General features: G+C 47.5%; 1 protein-coding gene across 7 annotated transcripts in view; it reads left to right on the forward strand.

Moving 5' to 3' along the window:
* LOC106568439 (guanine nucleotide exchange factor subunit RIC1) overlaps positions 1-22571 on the forward strand; it is a 114113-nt gene that overhangs the window by 3705 nt on the left and 87837 nt on the right. For all 7 annotated transcript variants that reach the window (XR_014380213.1, XR_014380211.1, XR_014380212.1 and 4 more), the window contains exon 2: positions 15257-15364. Coding sequence is in view for 2 of the 7 variants with exons in the window: in XM_014138770.3 (XP_013994245.1) it covers positions 15257-15364 (108 nt within the window). In the remaining 5 variants the exon portion in view is untranslated. The remainder of the gene's footprint in view (positions 1-15256; positions 15365-22571) is intronic.

Below are 22571 nucleotides of genomic sequence, written 5' to 3' on the forward strand. Positions count from 1 at the left end.
GACTGAGACGGGGGGGGGGGCCAGTCGCTACCGGACTGAGACGGGGGGGGGCCAGTCGCTACCGGACTGAGACGGGGGGGGGGCCAGTCGCTACCGGACTGAGACGGGGGGGGGGGCCAGTCGCTACCGGACTGAGACGGGGGGGGGGGGCCAGTCGCTACCGGACTGAGACGGGGGGGGGGGGGGCCAGTCGCTACCGGACTGAGACGGGGGGGGGGGGGCCAGTCGCTACCGGACTGAGACGGGGGGGGGGGCCAGTCGCTACCGGACTGAGACGGGGGGGGGGGCCAGTCGCTACCGGACTGAGACGGGGGGGGGCCAGTCGCTACCGGACTGAGACGGGGGGGGCCAGTCGCTACCGGACTGAGACGGGGGGGGCCAGTCGCTACCGGACTGAGACGGGGGGGGCCAGTCGCTACCGGACTGAGACGGGGGGGGCCAGTCGCTACCGGACTGAGACGGGGGGGGCCAGTCGCTACCGGACTGAGACGGGGGGGGCCAGTCGCTACCGGACTGAGACGGGGGGGGCCAGTCGCTACCGGACTGAGACGGGGGGGGGGGCGCCAGTCGCTACCGGACTGAGACGGGGGGGGGGGGCCAGTCGCTACCGGACTGAGACGGGGGGGGGGCGCCAGTCGCTACCGGACTGAGACGGGGGGGGGGGGGGCGCCAGTCGCTACCGGACTGAGACGGGGGGGGGGGGGGGGGGGCGCCAGTCGCTACCGGACTGAGACGGGGGGGGGGGGGGCGCCAGTCGCTACCGGACTGAGACGGGGGGGGGGGGGGGGGGCGCCAGTCGCTACCGGACTGAGACGGGGGGGGCGCCAGTCGCTACCGGACTGAGACGGGGGGGGCCAGTCGCTACCGGACTGAGACGGGGGGGGGCCAGTCGCTACCGGGCTGAGACAGTCGCTACCGGACTGAGACGGGGGGGGGCCAGTCGCTACCGGGCTGAGACAGTCGCTACCGGACTGAGACGGGGGGGGGGCCAGTCGCTACCGGACGGAGACCGGGGGGGGGGCCAGTCGCTACCGGATGGAGACGGGGGGGGCAGTCGCTACCGGACCGAGATGGGGCAGGAAAATGAAGCACCCCACCATCCCTGAGTTATTCCCATAATGTGGACTCTTTGGTTTCTGCCTGTACTGCTCGACTTCTCGCTGTAGCAGCGTCTCCTCCTGCTCTGTCCTCCTGCTCTGTCCTCCTGCTCTGACCTCCTCCTACTACTATTTGGCCGTGTCTCCAATAGCCTTTAGTGGACCCCTCTCCTCGACTACTCTCCTTCATCTGCAGTAATAACAAAGCTTTCATGCCGAGGTGGTTAAATGAAACACCTCAGGAGTAACCAGTTTCCTTCCTTCCTCCATGGGAAGCTGCCGCCTCTCGCCTGCTCCTTCCCTCTCCAATCTCCCTGTTTATCAGCTGTCTCCTACTCCTGTTCGGCCCTCCTTTTCCTCTAGTCCACGATCATCTCCTTCGTCTTGCTCACATTGAGGGAGAGGTTGTTGTCCTGGCACCACACGGTCAGGTATCTGACCTCCTCCCTATAGGCTGTTTCAATGTTGTCGGTGATCAGGCCTACCACCGTTGTCGTCAGCAAACTTAGTGATGGTGTTGGAGTCGTGCTTGGCCACACAGTCGTGGGTGAACAGGGAGTTCAGGAGGGGACTAAGCACGCACCCCTGAGTGTTGAGGATCAGCGTGGCAGATGTGTTGTTGCCTACCCTTACCACCTGGGGGCGGCCCAGGATCCAGTGTTTAGTCTCAGGGTCCTTAGCTTAGTGATGAGCTTTGTGGGCGCTATGGTATTGAACGCTGAGCTGTAGTCAATGTGATCAATTATTTCTCGCATACACTACCAGTCAAAAGTTTGGACACGCCTACTCATTCAAGGGTTTTTCTTTATTTTTACTGTTTTCTACATTGTAGAATAATAGTGAAGACATCAAAAGGGGCGGCAGGTAGCCTAGTGGTTAGAGCGTTGGACTAGTAACAGAAAGGTTGAAAGATCGAATCCCCGAGCTGACAAGTAAAAAAATCTGTCGTTCTGCCCCTCAACAAGGCAGTTCTTAACTGACTTGCCTAGTTAAATAAAGGTAACCCCCCCCCCCCCCCCCCCCCCCCCCCCCCCCAAAAAAAAACCCTATGAAATAACACACATGGAATCATGTAGTAACCAAAAAAGTAGTAAATCAAAATATATTTTAGAATCTTCGGAGTAGCCAGCATTTGCCTTGACAGCTTTGCACACTCTTGGCATTCTCTCAACCAGCTTCACCTGGAATGCTTTCCCAACAGTCTTGAAGGAGTTCCCACATATGCTGAGCACTTGTTGGCTGCTTTTCCTTCACTCTGCGATCCAACTCATCCCAAACCATCTCAATTGAGTTTAGGTCTGGTGATTGTGGAAGCCAGGTCATCTAATGCAGCACTCCATCACTTCCTTCTAGGTCAAATAGCCCTTACACAGCCTGGAGGTGTGCTGTATCATTGTCCTGTTGAAAAACAAATGATAGTACCTCTAAGCGCATTCCAGCTGGTCACGGCAGGGTTTCCCTTTGTAGTCAGTAATAGTATGCAAGCCCTGCCACATCCGACGAGCGTCAGAGCCGGTGTAGTAGGATTCAATCTTAGTCCTGTTTTGATGCTTTGCCTGTTTGATGGTTTGTCTGAAGGCATAGCAGGATTTCTTATAAGCGTCCGGATTAGTGTCCCACTCCTTGAAAGCGGCAGCTCTAGCCTTTAGATCGGTGCAGATGTTGCCTGTAATCCATGGATTCTGTTTGGGATATGTACATACGGTCACTGTGGGTACGACATCATCGATGCACTTATTGATGAAGCCAGTGACTGAGGGGGTACACGCATCAAAGCCGTTGAGTAAATCCCGGAACATATTCCAGTATGTGCTAGCAAAACAGTCCTGTAGCGTAGCATCCGCGTCATCTGACCACTTCTGTATTGAACGCGTCACTGGTACCTCCTGCTTTAGTTTTTGCTTGTAAGCAGGAATCAGGAGAATAGAATTATGGTCAGATTTGCCAAATGGAGGGCGAGGGAGAGCTTTGTATGCGTCTCTGGAGTAAAGGTGGTCTAGAGTTATTTTTTTTTCTCCCTCTGGATGCACATGCTGGTAGAATGAGGTATAACAGATTTAAGTTTGCCTGCATTAAATTCCCCGGCCACTAGGAACGCAGCTTCTGGATGAGCATTTTCTTGTTTGCTTATGGCCTTATACAGCTCATTGAGTGCGGTCTTAGTGCCAGCGTAGGTTTGTGGTGGTAAATGGGCGGCTACTAAAAATATAGATGAGAACTCTCTTGGTAGATGGTGTGGTCTACAGCTTATCATAAGGTACTCCACCTCAGACGAGCAAAACCTTGAGACTTCTTTAACCTCTCTCGGGTATGTGGGACAAAATCGTCCCACCTAGTCAACAGCCAGTGGAATCGAGTGGCGTGATATTCAAAAAGCATGTCAAACGCTGTTTAAAATCAATTTTTATGCGATTTGTCTCGTAAAATAGCGATAATATTCCGACCGGGAGACGTCGTTTTCGTTCAAAGACTCAAAGAAGAAAATGGACTCTTCATGTGCATGAGCGCGCCCCCGTTTCATTGTTCTCAGATTGACCACTATCCAAATGCGCTACTGTTTTTCATCCAGGGACTGCAGAGTCATCATTCAACGTTCTGGCGCCTTCTGAGAGCCTATGGGAGTCTTAGAAAATGTCACGTTACAGCAGAGATCCTCTGTTTTTGATAAAGAGGCTATAGAAGGCCAAGAAATTGTCAAAAAGGGCACTTCCTGTACAGAATCTTCTCAGGTTTTGGCCTGCCATATGAGTTCTGTTATACTCACAGACACCATTCAAACAGTTTTAGAAACTTTAGGGTGTTTTCTATCCAAATCAAACAATTATATGCATATTATAGTTTCTGGGCAGGAGTAATAACCAGATTAAATCGGGTACGTTTTTTATCCGGATGTGAAAATACTGCCCCCTACCCTAGAGAGGTTAATATCAGACATCGCACACCAGCTGTTATTGACAAATTGACCCCCGCACCCCTCGTCTTGCTGGACGTAGCTGTTCTGTGCCGCCGATGCACGGAAAACCCAGCCAACTGTATATTATCTGTGTCGTTGTTCAGCCACAACTCAGTGAAACATAAGATATTACAGTTAATGTCCCGTTGGTAGGATAGTCTCGAACGGAGCTCATCCAGTTTATTCTCCAGTGATTGCATGTTGGCCAATAGAAAGGATGCTTGAGGCGTGTTACCCACTTGCCAATGAATTCTCACAAGGCACCCTGATCTGTATTTCCTTCTTTTCTTCATGTGAATGACAGGGTTTAGTGCCTTGTCCGGAGCAACATTATATCCTTCGCGTCAGACTCATTAAAGAAAAAATCTTTGTCCAGTTCGAGGTGAGTAATCGCTGTTCTGATATCCAGACGCTCTTTTTGGTCATAAGAGATGGTAGGATTAACATTATGTACAAAATAAGTTAAAAACAATATGAAAATACACGAAATAGCACAACTGGTTAGGAGCCCATAAAACGGCAACCATCCCCTCTGGCGCTGTTTTTTCCCCTGGATACCTCGGCCCCACCCTATTCTGAATGCTTCCCTGGAATGCTGAATGTTCCTCTGGGACCTCTTCAATTACACTGACTCAGTAGAATGGGTTGTTATGAAGCTTGTATTATATGTGGGGTATCGTCTGAGTGGACTTGGTGTTTGGTGTCCAACCTCATCACAATTTGGATTTTGAGAACAGCTCTCAGTATCACTTTACCTAAAGTGAAAAGACATCTTAAGATAAGGTTCTTAAGGGCCGTGGCTGAGTGAGGGTTACTTACTTGTGCAGTCCAGGGAGGCTTGTTGGCATTGATTGAGTGCTTCTCTCATGCAAGAATACATATCCACCTCCATCGTATTATGCTCAAGTCATGACATCACTGTGATCTCCATGACAATGCTGTTCATCAGTAGGAATCCTTACTGCGAGACCCTTATCATACACTGTATGAAAAGTGTCTGTTTGAAGTTTGTCCCTCTGGGTTATTCTAGCTAATTAGCACTAGGCTAGCTAGGTTTGTGCTTGACTGAGTGCTGTTTCCTACTTGCTGCTCATATGACCACTTTGGTAGAGAATGTGTAATCAACAAATGGCATGAGAGTAGATATGGATATTTTCAAAACAGTTGATCCCCGTTGAAATATCAAGGTATCTTAACTAGTTCCACTCTTCATCTCCCCATTATTCATGAGCTGATCTGCTATCTGTATAATCAACTCGATTTTTGCCCAATATAGGAGATATTCTGGCATTCGTTGAAGGTTATCTAGCAAGCTTAGCAACTTTGGTCATTTTTACTTTTGTTTGACTGCCATTACAAAGTTTGTATGATTAGACAATGCTTAGGCTGCCCCTATTGCTGAAATGCACTGGATTAATTGAAGAACATGGAAACGCTCTGAATTTATGAACGGCCTCTTTCGCAATGCACAACAATGTCATTGGCGATCAAAGATAGTTACTAAATATCAGTTTAATTTGCCCTGGAAATCTTTACATGGTGATGCAGTGTCCGTCTTACGTGAGGAGAACCCTGGCATAGTGATCATATCTTGGTTTTAAACTCTTGATAGATAAACATTATTTCTGGTATTGAATCTTGGTAGATTTTCTGTGAAACATGCATCCCTAGAATAGTGTTTCTATTTCGTACAATGACCCATTTTGTGTTTTTCTTGTTTTGGCTCTGTACTCCAGCACTTTGGATTTGAAATGATACAATGACTGAGGTTAAAGTGCAGACTGTCAGCGTTCATTTGAGTCTTTCATCCATATCAGGTGACACATTTAGAAACTACAGCCCTTTTGTACATAGTCCCCCCCCCCCCCCATTTTAGGGTACCAAAGATATTGGGATAAATTCACTTGTGTATTAAAGTAGTCAAAAGTTGAGTATTTGGTCCCATATTCCTAGAATGCGATGATTACATAAATCTTGTGACTCTATAACATGTTGGATGCATTTGCTGTTTGTTTTGCTTGTTTCAGATTATTTTGTGCCCTATAGAAAAGAATGGTATATAATCTATTGTGTGGAATAAGTATAGAAAGCTTCTGCACTTTAACCTTATAGTCAGTGAATCATTTTAAATCCAAAGTGCTGGAGTACAGAGCCCCCCCAAAAAATGTAAAAAAATGGCCACTATCCCGAATAAGTTTGGAGCTCAGTGTATGGAGTATGTATCAACCATTGTTGTAGTAAAAGTGTGACTGGCTGTCTGACCTTGTCGACATTCCCGTCCGCGAGTCTCTGTCTGGCCCAGTGCTACTGGTGCTCCAGGGCCTGGGCTGGGGGCTCCGCTACACACACACACACACACACACACACACACACACACACACACTGCTAGGACAAGTAGAGACCTGTCCTCAAGCTCCTCCACTAAAGTCTTATAGCGGTTTTTATTGGCACAGTTAGGAGAGGGGGTGAAAGTGGGTGTGACCTCATATTACAATAAGACACATTTATGAAGGCCTAGTTTCCACTGTGTCTGCTTTTATATAATAGGCTTGGGAGATATACTGAGGGTGTGATGTTCAATACCGTTCTGAAATCATACCGGGGCCTGTGGGGATGCGTTCTACTGAGGGTGTGATGTTCAATACCGTTCTGAAATCATACCGGGGCCTGTGGGGATGCGTTCTACTGAGGGTGTGATGTTCAATACCGTTCTGAAATCATACCGGGGCCTGTGGGGATGCGCTCTACTGAGGGTGTGATATTCAATACCGTTCTGAAATCATACCGGGGCCTGTGGGGATGCGCTCTACTGAGGGTGTGATATTCAATACCGTTCTGAAATCATACCGGGGCCTGTGGGGATGTGTTCTACACCACTACTTACAACTACACTGGGTGTACAAAACTGACCAGGTGAAGCTATGATCCCTTATTGATGTTACTTGTTAAATCTACTTCAATCAGTGTAGATAAAGGGGAGGAGACAGGTTAAAGAAGGATTTTTGAGACAATTGAGACATAGATTGCGTCTGTGTGCCATTCCGAGGGTGAACGGGCAGGACAAAATATTTTATGTGCATTTGAACGGGGTGTGGTAGGAGGTGCCAGGTGCACCGGTTTGTGTCATGAACTGCAACGCTGCTGGGTTATTCACACAACAGTTTCCTGCCTGTATCAAGAATGGTCCACCAATCAAAGGACATCCAGCCATCTTTGCCACAACTGTGGGAAGCATTGGAGTCAACATGGGCCAGCATCCATGTGGAACGTTTTCAACACCTTGTAGAGTCCATTCCCAAATGAATTGAGGCTGTTCTGAGGGCTAAAGGGGGTGCAACTCAATATTAGGAAAGTGTTCCTAATGTTTTGTACACTCAGTGTCTACAGTAAGTTTAACTACAACACGTATTGTTTTCAATGGCTCCCTTGTGTGCAGTTTCAGTAATACCTTATACCACGTTATGGTATGAAAATCTGCCTACTCCCCAACCGTATGAAATAATTCAGTGTCTAGTCTTTTATAAGTGTATTCTGTGCTCGGTCTCATTTGAAAAGAGAAAGTTGATATTTCCTGCTGAAGGAAAGAGCCCAGGTCTGGTCAGCATAACAATAGATTGTTGTGTACTGTCTGTCTTTTCCAGGTTCCCCTTTTTCTATATGTGGAAGGAAATCCTCTGAATCGATCCTGAAGGTCGCCAGAGAATCATCATTAATACAAACAATTGAACAAGTCATGTTTTGACTCAAAACACAGTCGAGGTTTACAATAATCATTGTGAAAATGTTTGTTTTTTTAATGTCATTTTGCTGCGTAGCCAATCTCAGTTCAGCGGAAAGTCATGTTTCTGTTTGTGTAAAAGCTCTGTGAAAGCAGACAGGTATTTATAAATGGATTTAGGCCAAATGTCATGTAGAGAATTTTATGGAAATTATGTTTACTTAAGTTATACGTGTGTGTGTGTGTGTGTGTGTGTGTGTGTGTGTGTGTGTGTGTGTGTGTGTGTGTGTGTGTGTGTGTGTGTGTGTGTGTGTGTGTGTGTGTGTGTGTGTGGCTCTGTCTGAGATGAAAAGGAAAGCTGATCTAGTCACCCTTCTATAATAGAGTTAATGGCTGCTAAGCACTGTGCTTTGCTCATAACTTATGTTATGATTACGGTGTCATTGCAGGATGTGTGTGTGTGTGTAACTGTTCTGCTTTATGTGTACGGTGGCATTGTTCTACTGTTTTAACTTGATCAGTGTGTCTCGGATGTTGGCTACTACAGGACCTCGGATGTCTACACAACACAACAAATGAATTTGGCCTTTTGCTCAGTGAAAAGCAGATAGCCTCAGATTATTGCTCCTATTTCTTAGTAGAAACACGTTTCCTGAAGGCCTGTGATGTGACTGAGGGATATCACATCTTATGTAATGTTTTCTTCTTTGTGGGATTCAATTGGGATTGATTATGTGACTTCGCAGGAACTTGCAGGCACTGCTCTGTCCAGGTGTGTGTGTGTGTGTGTGTGTGTGTGTGTGTGTGTGTGTGTGTGTGTGTGTGTGTGTGTGTGTGTGTGTGTGTGTGTGTGTGTGTGTGTGTGTGTGTGTGTGTGTGTGTGTGTGTGTGTGTGTGTGTGTGTGTGGTTTCTGCGTAGCCTCTTTTCTTCTTAGTGACTGGCTGTTTCTTAGCTACCTCCCCTGATTACCTCCGGTGAAGAATTCAGCATGGGGCAGCTGCTCACAGGCCTCTAGTTCAGACACGACAAGGTAAAAATATTTAGTTCTGTCCCTGATCAAGGCAGTTAACCCACTGTTCCCCGGGCACCGATGATGTTGATTTAAGGCAGCCCCCCCGCACCTCTCTGATTCAGAGGGGTTGGGTTAAATGACTCCCGCACCTCTCTGATTCAGAGGGGTTGGGTTAAATGACTCCCGCACCTCTCTGATTCAGAGGGGTTGGGTTAAATGACTCCCGCACCTCTCTGATTCAGAGGGGTTGGGTTAAATGACTCCTGCACCTCTCTGATTCAGAGGGGTTGGGTTAAATGACTCCTGCACCTCTCTGATTCAGAGGGGTTGGGTTAAATGACTCCCGCACCTCTCTGATTCAGAGGGGTTGGGTTAAATGACTCCCTCACCTCTGATTCAGAGGGGTTGGGTTAAATGACTCCCTCACCTCTGATTCAGAGGGGTTGGGTTAAATGACTCCCTCACCTCTGATTCAGAGGGGTTGGGTTAAATGACTCCTGCACCTCTCTGATTCAGAGGGGTTGGGTTAAATGACTCCCGCACCTCTCTGATTCAGAGGGGTTGGGTTAAATGACTCCCGCACCTCTCTGATTCAGAGGGGTTGGGTTAAATGACTCCCGCACCTCTCTGATTCAGAGGGGTTGGGTTAAATGACTCCCTGCACCTCTGATTCAGAGGGGTTGGGTTAAATGACTCCCTCACCTCTGATTCAGAGGGGTTGGGTTAAATGACTCCCTCACCTCTCTGATTCAGAGGGGTTGGGTTAAATGACTCCCGCACCTCTCTGATTCAGAGGGGTTGGGTTAAATGACTCCTGCACCTCTCTGATTCAGAGGGGTTGGGTTAAATGACTCCCGCACCTCTCTGATTCAGAGGGGTTGGGTTAAATGACTCCCGCACCTCTCTGATTCAGAGGGGTTGGGTTAAATGACTCCCGCACCTCTCTGATTCAGAGGGGTTGGGTTAAATGACTCCCGCACCTCTCTGATTCAGAGGCGTTGGGTTAAATGACTCCTGCACCTCTGATTCAGAGGGGTTGGGTTAAATGACTCCCGCACCGCTCTGATTCAGAGGGGTTGGGTTAAATGACTCCAGCACCTCTGATTCAGAGGGGTTGGGTTAAATGACTCCTGCACCTCTGATTCAGAGGGGTTGGGTTAAATGACTCCCGCACCTCTCTGATTCAGAGGGGTTGGGTTAAATGACTCCCGCACCTCTCTGATTCAGAGGGGTTGGGTTAAATGACTCCCGCACCTCTCTGATTCAGAGGGGTTGGGTTAAATGACTCCCGCACCTCTCTGATTCAGAGGGGTTGGGTTAAATGACTCCCGCACCTCTCTGATTCAGAGGGGTTGGGTTAAATGACTCCTGCACCTCTCTGATTCAGAGGGGTTGGGTTAAATGACTCCCGCACCTCTCTGATTCAGAGGGGTTGGGTTAAATGACTCCCGCACCTCTCTGATTCAGAGGGGTTGGGTTAAATGACTCCCGCACCTCTCTGATTCAGAGGGGTTGGGTTAAATGACTCCTGCACCCTCTGATTCAGAGGCGTTGGGTTAAATGACTCCCGCACCTCTCTGATTCAGAAGGGTTGGGTTAAATGACTCCTGCACCTCTCTGATTCAGAGGGGTTGGGTTAAATGACTCCCGCACCTCTCTGATTCAGAGGGGTTGGGTTAAATGACTCCCGCACCTCTCTGATTCAGAGGGGTTGGGTTAAATGCAGAAGACACATTTCAGTTGAATGTATTCAGTTGTGTAACTGACTAGGTATCTCCCTTCCCACTAGTTCTGACCTGACATTGTGGTTACATGCAGTCTGTGTTCTCTAGCGTCTAGATGACCCTTTGGCTGCAATACAATTTTACTACTGAGTGGAAATTAGACACACACACACACACACCATTTCCATTAGCTGGCTTTTGGTCTAAACATTTATTTTTTGTGAAAAGCTGATAAAGAAGAAAAAAATCCCATTGTGAAATAACACTTTTTAGCCTCTTCATTGATGGAAATACATTTGACCGGTCATGGTTATCCGTCTATAGGTTAATTTGCATAATATAAATTGGCGCGTGTGTATGTTAATTTTTTTTTTCTCTTATCACACTCGAACAGATACAGTCTTAGTGCAGAAAATCTGTCAGACAGTGCGAGAGCTGCTGCTACAGCATCTCAAACAGCAAATGCATGGGAAACGGAAGGCATGCTTCATCAACCCGTCACACCACTTTACAATGAGCTGGAGGCAGTATGCATTTTCAACCTTTTTGCATTTTGGTGTGTGTCCCTAGCTATCCGTAAATAAACAAATAAAAAAATGGTGCTGTCTGGGTTGCTTAGTATAAGGAATTTTAAATGATTCATACTTTTAAGTATATTTAAAACCAAATACTGTTATACTTTTACTCCAGTAGTATTTTACTGGGTGACTTTCACTTTTTCATTGTTCTATTACAGTATCTTTACTTTTACTCATGTATGACAATTGGGTACTTTTTCCAGCACAGCTTATTTGATATCAACTTTCTTTCATTGTCTAGTAGCCAAAGATACAATCCCAGTCATATTAGCAACCCATGCCAGTCATATTAGCAACCCATGCCAGTCATATTAGCAACCCATGCCAGTCATATTAGCAACCCATGCCAGTCATATTAGCAATATTATGGAACGAACAGTCGCGTGTAGGCTACTGCCTTGTGCGGAGCAATACAGTCGCGTGTAGACTACTGCCTTGTGCGGAGCAATACAGTCGCGTGTAGACTACTGCCTTGTGCGGAGCAATACAGTCGCGTGTAGACTACTGCCTTGTGCGGAGCAATACAGTCGCGTGTAGACTACTGCCTTGTGCGGAGCAATACAGTCGCGTGTAGACTACTGCCTTGTGCGGAGCAATACAGTCGCGTGTAGACTACTGCCTTGTGCGGAGCAATACAGTCGCGTGTAGACTACTGCCTTGTGCGGAGCAATACAGTCGCGTGTAGACTACTGCCTTGTGCGCATTGCAATGTAAATGTGATTTCTGTCATTCTGAGCAGCGTGGGTGGACACCTTAAACAGGTTAAGCACACAATCCGGTTGAGTTCTCAAATGTCCGTTAAATGAAAATGTTTACGGTCAAATGTCCAGGGCCACATTTTCCTAATGGAGACCCTGACATGCACACACAGACTCTCTGACAGAGTCCTGAAATAATTATACCTTTTCCGTGAGGGGTCATTGTCCTCTACCCAGTTACCTTCCATGCTTTTCTTATATTGTAATGTGAGGATAAACTCTCTCTGTCTCTCTCTTGCTCTCTGTCTCTCTCTTGCTCTCTGTCTCTCTCTTGCTCTCTGTCTCTCTCTTGCTCTCTGTCTCTCTCTTGCTCTCTGTCTCTCTCTTGCCTCTCTGTCTCTCTCTGTCTCTCTCTGTCTCTCTCTGGCTCTCTCTGTCTCTCTCTGGCTCTCTCTGTCTCTCTCTGGCTCTCTCTGTCTCTCTCTGGCTCTCTCTGTCTCGCTCTGTCTCTCTCTTGCGCTCTGTCGCGCTCTGTCGCTCTCTCGCGCTCTGTCGCTCTCTGGCTCGCGCACACGTGCTGTCTTGATGGAGTCGCTGGTGTGTATTGATGGTGTGAGAATGGGATTACATGGTGTGATGCTGATGAATAGTCTGCTGTTGGACCATGGAATACTGGCGGCATTGTGTGTGAGAGAGCGAGATCTGCCTTGAGAAACAGTGTGTGTCCTAATTGGCACCCTATTCTTTATATAGTGAACTATTTGGAACCCAATGCTCCCTGGTGAAATGTAGTGCACTATAAAGGAGAGATGTAATGATTCACTGATACGCATTGGTCCCCGATTCAAATGTTTGAGATATGAGTGCATCGGTCCGCGGGACCCCAAACTTATTGAAATGTAGCATGCATTGGTCAGAAAATAGATTCAAACGTTACGAATCACTGGTTCACACATTTGTTGTTGAAATTACTTTTGTGACCCTTTTGAAAATACCTAATCTTTTGTGACAGCTACGTCCTCTCATTAAGTGTCAAACTAAGCATGTAATTATGTTGACAGTCATTGATCTACAAGTTATTTTGAATGCCTAACAACCCCAGGCTATGTCAGTAGTCTAGTCAGTGTTCTGTGGAGAGACGGGCCTGTTCCTGATCTGGCACATTGGCTTGCCACCTTCAGCATTCAAATGTTTGTAACATGGCCTATATAAGGATTTATTAGTTGAGTGACAACCAGTGTAATTTGCTAGGTTATTATAATAAAAAATCAAATGGCTATAGAAAATGCTGTTTACCGGAATGAAAGTAGTCTACCGTTATGCTACTACCGGAGAGACAACTCTCATCTGGCTATATAGGTTGGCTACATGCCGATCGGTGCTTACTAGTAATGCACCGATATTACATTTTTGTCCGATTCTGATATTTTACTTGCCAATAAATATGATACCGATAACCAATCTAAAAAAATTTTGCAGTCTTTTAAGCTTTCTGGTACAGTTAAATGGTGAACACACACACATGGACGCAGCGGTCTAAGGCACTGCATCTCAGTGCAAGAGGTGTCACTACAGTCCCTGGTTCGAATCCAGGCTGTATCACATCGGGCCATGATTGGGAGTCCTATAGGGCGGCGCACAATTGGCCCAGCGTCGTCCGGGGTAGGCCGTCATTGTAAATAAGAATTTGCTCTTAACTGACTTGCCTAGTTAAATTAAGGTTACACACACACACTACACTGACCAAAAAAGTAATTTTGGTGGCATTTACGTATGTCCCCATTACCAGTAAAACATCATCAAAACCTATTTTTTTCACTTACTAGCTGTTTCATTGTTCAGTCGTTTCATTCTCAACCAGGACTTCATCATACAGTTTCAGCTCTGTCTGTCCGTGGCCTCTCTTCCTCGGTGCGTACTGTCACTGTGTCTGTTTCCATCTTGTCCAGCTGTGCCTAACATTTCACGTAAACCCTGTTTTTTGTTGTTGTTGTCTGCATTGATGTAGCGGTCCTTGTACGTAGCATCGAGCATGGTGGCGACACAGTGAAGAGAGAATACCACCGAATCGCTTGTTCACAGCCTGTGTTGGTAGTTTTGTTGAGCAGGCGTTTTAATGCCATGACAGAGGGTATCACGTCTGCTGAAGATGCAGTTGATGAGCTTATTTCTCCAGTCAGTTGTTCGAATTGAGCTAGCTAGTGTGTTCATGTTTCAAACATGTTCTCAAATGCCATTGAAATGGCAGCAGCGGTATGACAACCATCACATTCATGAGCATGCAATACGACTTTCCTCAGTAGGAAATCCTCGTCGACCCACTGTGCTGTCAGACTCGGCATGCTTATGGGGCAGATATCGCTGGTCCAAATGTCAGTCGTGAAGCTAATAGCAGTGACGCTATCACTGTGTAACTTCAGTAGGGCAACATCTGAGAAATAGCTCACTTGGTAACGTTAGTGTGTACCTACCCATGCACCAACCAGTCAGCGAAAGCCAACATCAACCACGACAGAGAACGGTTGATTTTCAAGGGCAATGAATTTTCTTACTCTTTCAAATGACTGGTCGACTGCTTGATCCACACAGCAGACATTGTGGGCTAGGTTAGGAATGCTGTGTTGCACGTGTAGCGATACATTTTACGTGGCGTCATTACGTCATGTACCTACTTTATATAGGTATGCACGTCAGCTTTGACATCGGTTTTGCACATCGGCGTTAAATATACACGGGGAGCTAACATTAATGATATGCATGTCAATCTCTCATGGTTCAAAGTGGAGACGAGATTGACTTCATCACTACTTGTTTATGTTAGAAGTGTTGACAAGCTGAATGCACGAGCTGTCTAAACTACTACCACACATCTCAGACACCCATGCATAGCTTATAAAGCTTGGATACAAATGCAGTGTCTTTACCTAGCTATCACAACAGATAGCTAGCTAGCGAATCATGCTAAACATTTAGCTAACGTTAGCCAGCTAGCAAAACCGATCTGTGGGCTGTATGCGATTTATGGGGAGAGAATTCAATTGTTTCTTTGTTGTCTTGCAAGCTGTATAGCTGTGGCCATCTGGCTGGTATAAACAAGGGCTTCCTACAACAATAGCAACATTCGAGCAGCGAGCAATCTAGTGAACATTGAGCAGACCTGTCAAACACAACTTTTGGCCTCGCAGCCAGTTCCACTGCATTTCTTTCCATTGTTCACCTTTTAATGATTTAGACCTGGGACACTTGGTGTGTGCAATTAGTTATCAGGTAGAAGAGAGCCAGCGGGCTTCGGACATCATAGGGTTAGAGTTGAATACCCCTTGGCTAGACCATAAAGCAACACACACAGATATGCATTGCCAAACAACGCTACTGCCACCTTATGGTTTGGAGTATTTTAACAAGGCTGAGTGGCTGAGATTGACTGCTGGCACTGTTCTGACACACTCTCACTTGTTCTCTTTGTCTCTTCCAGCCCAGTGTTCTGATAGTGAGCTACATAGAGTCGGCGAAAGCATCATCCCAGTTTGGCTTCTATCAGCAGGCCGAATGGAAGCAGGACGATTCCATGATAGCAGTAGCGGTGAGTAATGCGATGCAGTCACTTCTTGCGCTCTCTTTCTCTCTCTCGCTCTCTCTTTCCTCATCGTAGTAGTTGTCTCTCTCTCTCTCTCCCCCTCTCTTGCTCTCTCTATTTCTTTCCTCATCGTAGTCGTTGTCTCTTTCTTGCTCTCTCTCTATTTCTGTCTCCTTTACTTTTGCGTATTTTCTTAGGTTTTTCCTACGTTCATTTTCCATGGTGGAGGGTTAATGCATCGTTTTGTTTTATTGATTTCCACTGTTTATCATTTTGAGTTGAGGGAGGGGGCCGGGGAGTTTGTTTGGGGTTTGGTGGTGGCGCTCGGCATCTCAGCCGGGAGGGGAAGAAATGCTGTTGCTTTTGAATGGCTTCAAGTGCGATCCGAAGAATGGTGTCAGGAGGAAGTGGAAGTTTTGCTCACGGTCGGCTAACAGGTGGGAGCAGAACATATACATTCTGCAGCCTGAATGAATAAGGTGCTGGTTCTGTTCACGAAAAGGTGATTCTTGTTGCCCGGCTAGTTGCGAATGGGATTTTTGTGACGGGTGTGTTGGTGTCCAGATTTTTCCTTTTTTAGTGAGTTTGCAAGTCTTTTACATGTGGTCTCGACTGGGTGCCAGGCGCAATCCGTTTAACATGTTTCCTTTCCTAGGCCAGTGTGTGTTTCTTAAGGCAGAACAGCAGGTAAATATCCACTTCAAGGTTAATCATGGGAGGGGTGGTACGCAGGGTTTGCTAGCATAGATAGTTTGCAGTGTTTTGAGTGTAGGGACTTGGGGCACAATAAGTTTGCATGCCCAGGTAAGGCCCAGAGACCGGGAGCTAGTGCAGACAAGCACGACCAGCCGGCAGCGGGGGCTGGGACAGGTCAGGCAAAACCACGCCCATAAGAAACCTAGCAACATTCAAAGTTGCACTAAGACGGAAGAACGCCAAAACAAAAGTCTTCAATACCTTGCATTTTCCTGATATTGCATTTGAAGTTACATGAAACTATTTAGCTTTCTAGTGAGTGATTGCAGCCAGCCTGGCTGACCAGTTGGACAGCATTGACATCATGGGTAGTTGCATTGTTTTTGGAGGTAGGTAAGCTGTGCAATCGCTAGCTTACAGCTCCCATTGGGCTGAAACTGTCTAGTAGTGTTCGTGGTCTAGCGTTAGCGTTTTAGTGTGGCTTACAAAAGGACTATTGATATACTTAGCTACATGACATTTGTGCTAGTTGGCAACTAAAAGATGCTGCATAGCTATCTCTAGCTGACTGGGCAAAGCAAGCTCCGTTGATTCACTGTTAGCTGACGCAACATGACTGTCAGTATCTACAGAGTCACTTGTTTCTTGCCTTTCGTTTAGCTCATTTCAAATGAGGCCGCGAAACTGCACATCTCCCGCGGTTGGGGAGGGGGGCTACTGGGCTTGTAGAGGTGAGTGGGGTTACAGCTGGGCAAAATGAGCAGAGGCAGGTTGCTGTAGTAACGGATACTCCTCTGGTGGTGGAAGAGGAGAGCGCCTCTGGAGAACGCTAAAAGGGCTGAGGAGGCCCGAGGAGGGTGCCACACAGAAAAAAGGAGAAGAAACCTGGGGGAAAAAAAGAGTGTGGCTGGGAAAAGGCATGGTGGGCTCATCCCAGGAAATACTGCCTGGCATTGGGGAGGAGGCCCTGATCGATGTGTAGACAGGGGAGGAGGCCCTGATCGATGTGTAGACAGGGGAGGAGGCCCTGATCGATGTGTAGACAGGGGAGGAGGCCCTGATCGATGTGTAGACAGGGGAGGAGGCCCTGATCGATGTGTAGACAGGGGAGGAGGCCCTGATCGATGTGTAGACAGGGGAGGAGGCCCTGATCGATGTGTAGACAGGGGAGGAGGCCCTGATCGATGTGTAGACAGGGGAGGAGGCCCTGATCGATGTGTAGACAGGGGAGGAGGCCCTGATCGATGTGTAGACAGGGGAGGAGGCCCTGATCGATGTGTAGACAGGGGAGGAGGCCCTGATCGACGTGTAGACAGGGGAGGAGGCCCTGATCGATGTGTAGACAGGGGAGGAGGCCCTGATCGATGTGTAGACAGGGGAGGAGGCCCTGATCGATGTGTAGACAGGGGAGGAGGCCCTGATCGATGTGTAGACAGGGGAGGAGGCCCTGATCGATGTGTAGACAGGGGAGGAGGCCCTGATCGATGTGTAGACAGGGGAGGAGGCCCTGATCGATGTGTAGACAGGGGAGGAGGCCCTGATCGATGTGTAGACAGGGGAGGAGGCCCTGATCGATGTGTAGACAGGGGAGGAGGCCCTGATCGATGTGTAGACAGGGGAGGAGGCCCTGATCGATGTGTAGACAGGGGAGGAGGCCCTGATCGATGTGTAGACAGGGGAGGAGGCCCTGATCGATGTGTAGACAGGGGAGGAGGCCCTGATCGATGTGTAGACAGGGGAGGAGGCCCTGATCGATGTGTAGACAGGGGAGGAGGCCCTGATCGATGTGTAGACAGGGGAGGAGGCCCTGATCGATGTGTAGACAGGGGAGGAGGCCCTGATCGATGTGTAGACAGGGGAGGAGGCCCTGATCGATGTGTAGACAGGGGAGGAGGCCGCTGGAGTCTTCATTTCCTGATTCTGGAAGGTTTGTAAGGTTCCGTACAACATGTACGGCTGGGCTGCCTTAGCATGTACGGCTGGGCTGCCTTAGCATGTACGGCTGGGCTGCCTTAGCATGTACGGCGGCAAGAGCGGGTTGCTGTGGGAATATGTCAAACAAAAACATTTAAATGTGTTTTAAGAGTCACAGTGATGTAGATGGGGGGGGGGGGGGGTCTAGTGGAAGGGGCCCCAGGTGCTGAGCCATGGCACAAATATTACTGCAGGGGTAGCAGTGCCCCCCCCCCCCCCCCCCCCCCCCTTTGGCATGGGTGTCAACATTCCCTCGTCAAAAGGAGGTGTGTAAGGGTAGGTTGTCAATGGCTAGAGCCAAAATCAATAATCTTGTCTTAGCTTTCATAAATGTGTATGCACCTAATACAAGGCGGGAGAGGGGAGACTTGTTTTGCAGTCTAAGGAAGTAGTTCGCACATTTAGCACTGGATGAGGTGTTTGTGTTGGAACTACATAATTGACTTTACTAAAGACCGGAATAGTGAGGAACCACATTTGGACTCAGCAAAGGTGTTGAATGATGTTCTGAATAAATCCATCAAATGTTATCTATAAAGCCCTTTTTTATAAATGAGCAGAAACCGAGCATTAAACCCCATAGAGCAGGAATGCGGATGTAGAGGCATGTGGCTAGGAAAAACTCCCTAGAAAGACAGAAACCTAGAGAGGAACCAGGCTCTGAGGGGTGGCCAGTCCTCTTCTGGCTGTGCCGGGTGGCGATTATAGGTGTACATGGCAATTAAGGCCAGATTAAGACCAGCAGGGTCAAAGAATAATCACGGTGCTTATAGAGGGTGCAACAGGTCAGCACCTCAGGAGTGAATGTCAGTTTGCTTTTCATAGCATTGAGAGGTTGATACAGCAGGTGTGTGTTTGAGGAAGAGAGACAAGGTTGCACAACCAGGTGAACAGGTCAGGGTTCCATAGCAGGAAACTGGATCAGCAGCACGTCCAGGGAGACGGGGACTGCCCGGAGTCGTCAGGCCAGGTAGTCCTGAGGCATGGTCCTAGGGCTCAGGTCCTCCTGTAGGGGGGAGAGAGATGAGAGAATTAGAGGGATCATACTTAAGTTGACACAGGACACCAGATAAGACAGGAGAAATATACTGACCCTAGCCTTCCCGAGACAGTCTATTGCAGCATAGATACTGGAGACTGAGATGGGGGGGGGGGGGGGGGTCAGGGGACACTGTGGCCCCGTCCAACAATACCCCTGGACAGGACCAACCAGGCAGGATATAACCCCACCCACTTTACCAAAGCACAGCCCCCACACCACCAACAGAATGTCAACCGAGCACTAACTTAATACCCTGAGTCAGTTTGACCTAGTGGACACGTGGAGGACTAAGTGTCCCACCTCAAAGCAGTATACGTGGGTGAAGGTGGTTGGGGTTAGGGTGAGTACAGCTTGTTTGGATCCTATCTAGACAAGAATCAGAGCAATATGCCTTTGAGGGTCTCCATTCTCCCAGTTGGGTTTTTGGACCGTCATATTGCCATGGCTCAGTTCCCCGGCAGGCATCCTAATGGAAATTACATGTAAAGCTCTTACAAGCTGCCGCTTTTTGCTCAAGCTTCTAAGGCTTTTGGGAGAGGTGGAGACAGCAGAAGGGGAGTTTCAGTTTCTCAGTCAGTGGTGGGATGTAGGTAAAGCCCAGATTCAGTTTTTCTGTCAGCAGTACACAGCTTCCTCTTCAGAGTCCAGGAGAGGATTTGGGGAGCTTGAGGTTAGCGTAAGTGAGGTGGAGGCTGAGCTGGTGGGGCAAGGTAGGGAGGGGCTGCAAGCTGATCTGTCTGAACTACGCAGGGACCTGTGGGATTTTGTTCTGTTCAAAAGGAGCACTTGTAAAAGCTAGATTTTCCATGTTGAGAGAGATGAATGCTCCCAGCGCTTTGTCTGATGGGCTTGTAACTTCTGTTCTGGTGATGAGGGAGCGGGTTGTAGAGTTCTACTCCGATTTTTATCTGGCAGAACTATGCCATCCTGGGTATTCTCAGGTTCTGCTCACAGACCTTCCCAAACTCTCTCTGTCGCAGAGAAATGAAATGGACATTTCCCTGGGCTTTCACAAACTCTCGGTTGCCATCTCCCAGATTGCCCCCGGCTGCACCCCGGGAGTCGATGGTCTGCCTGTGGATATTTATAAATCATTGGACAGGACTTATTTTGCGTGAGTGTGTCGGGTTGGGGGAGCTGCTGTTAAGCTGTAGACGGGTTTGACTCTCCTGCACACAAAAAAGGAGACTGTAGGCCTGTGGCATTGCTCTGCTAACAGACTCAGTTGTACGCAAGGAGTTAACGTACTGTGTATCTCAGACAAGCTGTTGATAATCAGGGACATGCTGGATCTGTCGACGCTTTCAAATGTGAACTTTGCACTGGCTTCCTTTGATGGCTGGACCATGACAATCTGTTCAATGTGTTTTGGTTGTGGACACAGTTTTGTGGCCTGTGTTAATGTTGTATGCTGGGGAGCGGTGTCCATTTTGTGGAATGAGAGACTGTTGACCATGTTTTTTCAGTGTGTGTCAGGTTAATGCCTGTACTGTTGCTGCTGGGGGGGTGGTTGTGTGGAGATTGTGCTGTTTTTATGGGGGTGGTGTTTGCAGTGGTTTTAGTGTAATGAGGATGTCTCATTAAAGGAAGACTGATTTGTCTCTTTCCCTCTTATCGTAGTTGAGGAAGTCTCTCTCTCTTCACTGTGGTCCTGCAGTTTTTTTCATCTGGTCCTCTGTAGTACTTCTCCGTGAGCTCCATCGCGTGTGGGGCCCATCGCGCATGTATGTGTGTGGTTTGGCAGGGCCCCCAGTGATGGGTTGGTAGGTCATTAGTGTGTGGTCCGATCACTGTACTGGTTCTGTCTGGTTACGTGTTCATCACAGAACCGTGCTGAAAACAACAATGTCAAAAGAGAATATCCAAGCCAGTACAGTTGAGTTTGGTTTGGGCTCGACAGTGTGGCTCGAGTCAAACAGAAAGTGATGTTCAACATTTCAGTGAGTCCATGGAAGAGATACTGGTACTCCGTTCCACCATTGCTTCATGTGAAGAACAATGGTTGAAACCACAGAGTATGTCGGTTATGGTTCCAGGCTAACATCTCCCTGGCTCTTGCACTGTCTGCACCCAAACCACAGCCCCAAGGACAATTGCTGCTGACCTGTGTGAGCTCCAGTAATGATTGAGAGGTCACTGTTCCATTCCACTGTTCCTCCCACTGATATGTGCTCTGTTTGTTACATCATTCACGAGGGGTCTGATAAAGCCCATCTATAATTTAGCCCAAACTACTACCCCTACTGTATTTATTTATTTGATTTATTTATTTTGCTCCTTTGCACCATATTATTTATATTTTAACTTTGAACTTTCTTCAAACTACAAATCTACCATTCCAGTGTTTTTCTTGCTATACTTTATTTACTTCGCCACCATGGCCTTTTTTTGCCTTTACCTCCCTTATCTCACATCATTTGCTCACATTGTATATAGTCTTATTTTTGTCTACTGTATCATTGATTGTATGTTGTTTTACTCCATGTGTAACTCTGTGTTTTTGTACGTGTCGAACTGCTTTGCTTTATCTTGGCCAGGTCGCAATTGTAAATGAGAACTTGTTCTCAACTTGCCTACCTGGTTAAATAAAGGTGAAATAAAAAATAAAGTGTTCCGTCTCTTCCAATCCAAGGATAATCAGCACTTCTGTTGGAAGTAAAATGCAACAGTGTTCTTCTGGCCGCTTGTTAATGTGGTTGCCAGGCAACAACAACATGCCACGTGAAGGCCGTCTGTGTCTGTCTGTGCGGTGTGAAAAACAAGTGTTTTACAATAAGTAGCCTTCTTTCAGCTGCCTGTCTCTGAGCTGAGCTGTCTACAGGCCTATTAACTATAGCCTCAAGTCCAGTGGGGATAACAACCACTTGTAAGAAAGTAGACCTAGCTAGGCTCTGACCATCTGCCTGCATTCACGACTGACACTCTGTGGTACAGTAACTATGCCTATAGTAGGACTAACTGTCTGTGGTATAGTAACTATGCCTATAGTAGGACTAACACTCTGTGGTATAGTAACTATGCCTATAGTAGGACTAACTGTCTGTGGTATAGTAACTATGCCTATAGCAGGACTAACTGTCTGTGGTATAGTAACTATGCCTATAGTAGGACTAACACTCTGTGGTATAGTAACTATGCCTATAGTAGGACTAACACTCTGTGGTATAGTAACTATGCCTATAGTAGGACTAACACTCTGTGGTATAGTAACTATGCCTATAGTAGGACTAACACTCTGTGGTATAGTAACTATGCCTATAGTAGGACTAACACTCGTGCTGGTATAGTAACTATGCCTATAGTAGGACTAACACTCTGTGGTATAGTAACTATGCCTATAGTAGGACTAACACTCTGTGGTATAGTAACTATGCCTATAGTAGGACTAACACTCTGTGGTATAGTAACTATGCCTATAGTAGGACTAACACTCTGTGGTATAGTAACTATGCCTATAGTAGGACTAACTGTCTGTGGTATAGTAACTATGCCTATAGTAGG

This window comes from Salmo salar, chromosome 13 (assembly GCF_965601325.2).
Source record: "Salmo salar chromosome 13, fSalSal1, whole genome shotgun sequence".
In the NCBI taxonomy this organism is placed as follows: domain Eukaryota; kingdom Metazoa; phylum Chordata; class Actinopteri; order Salmoniformes; family Salmonidae; genus Salmo; species Salmo salar.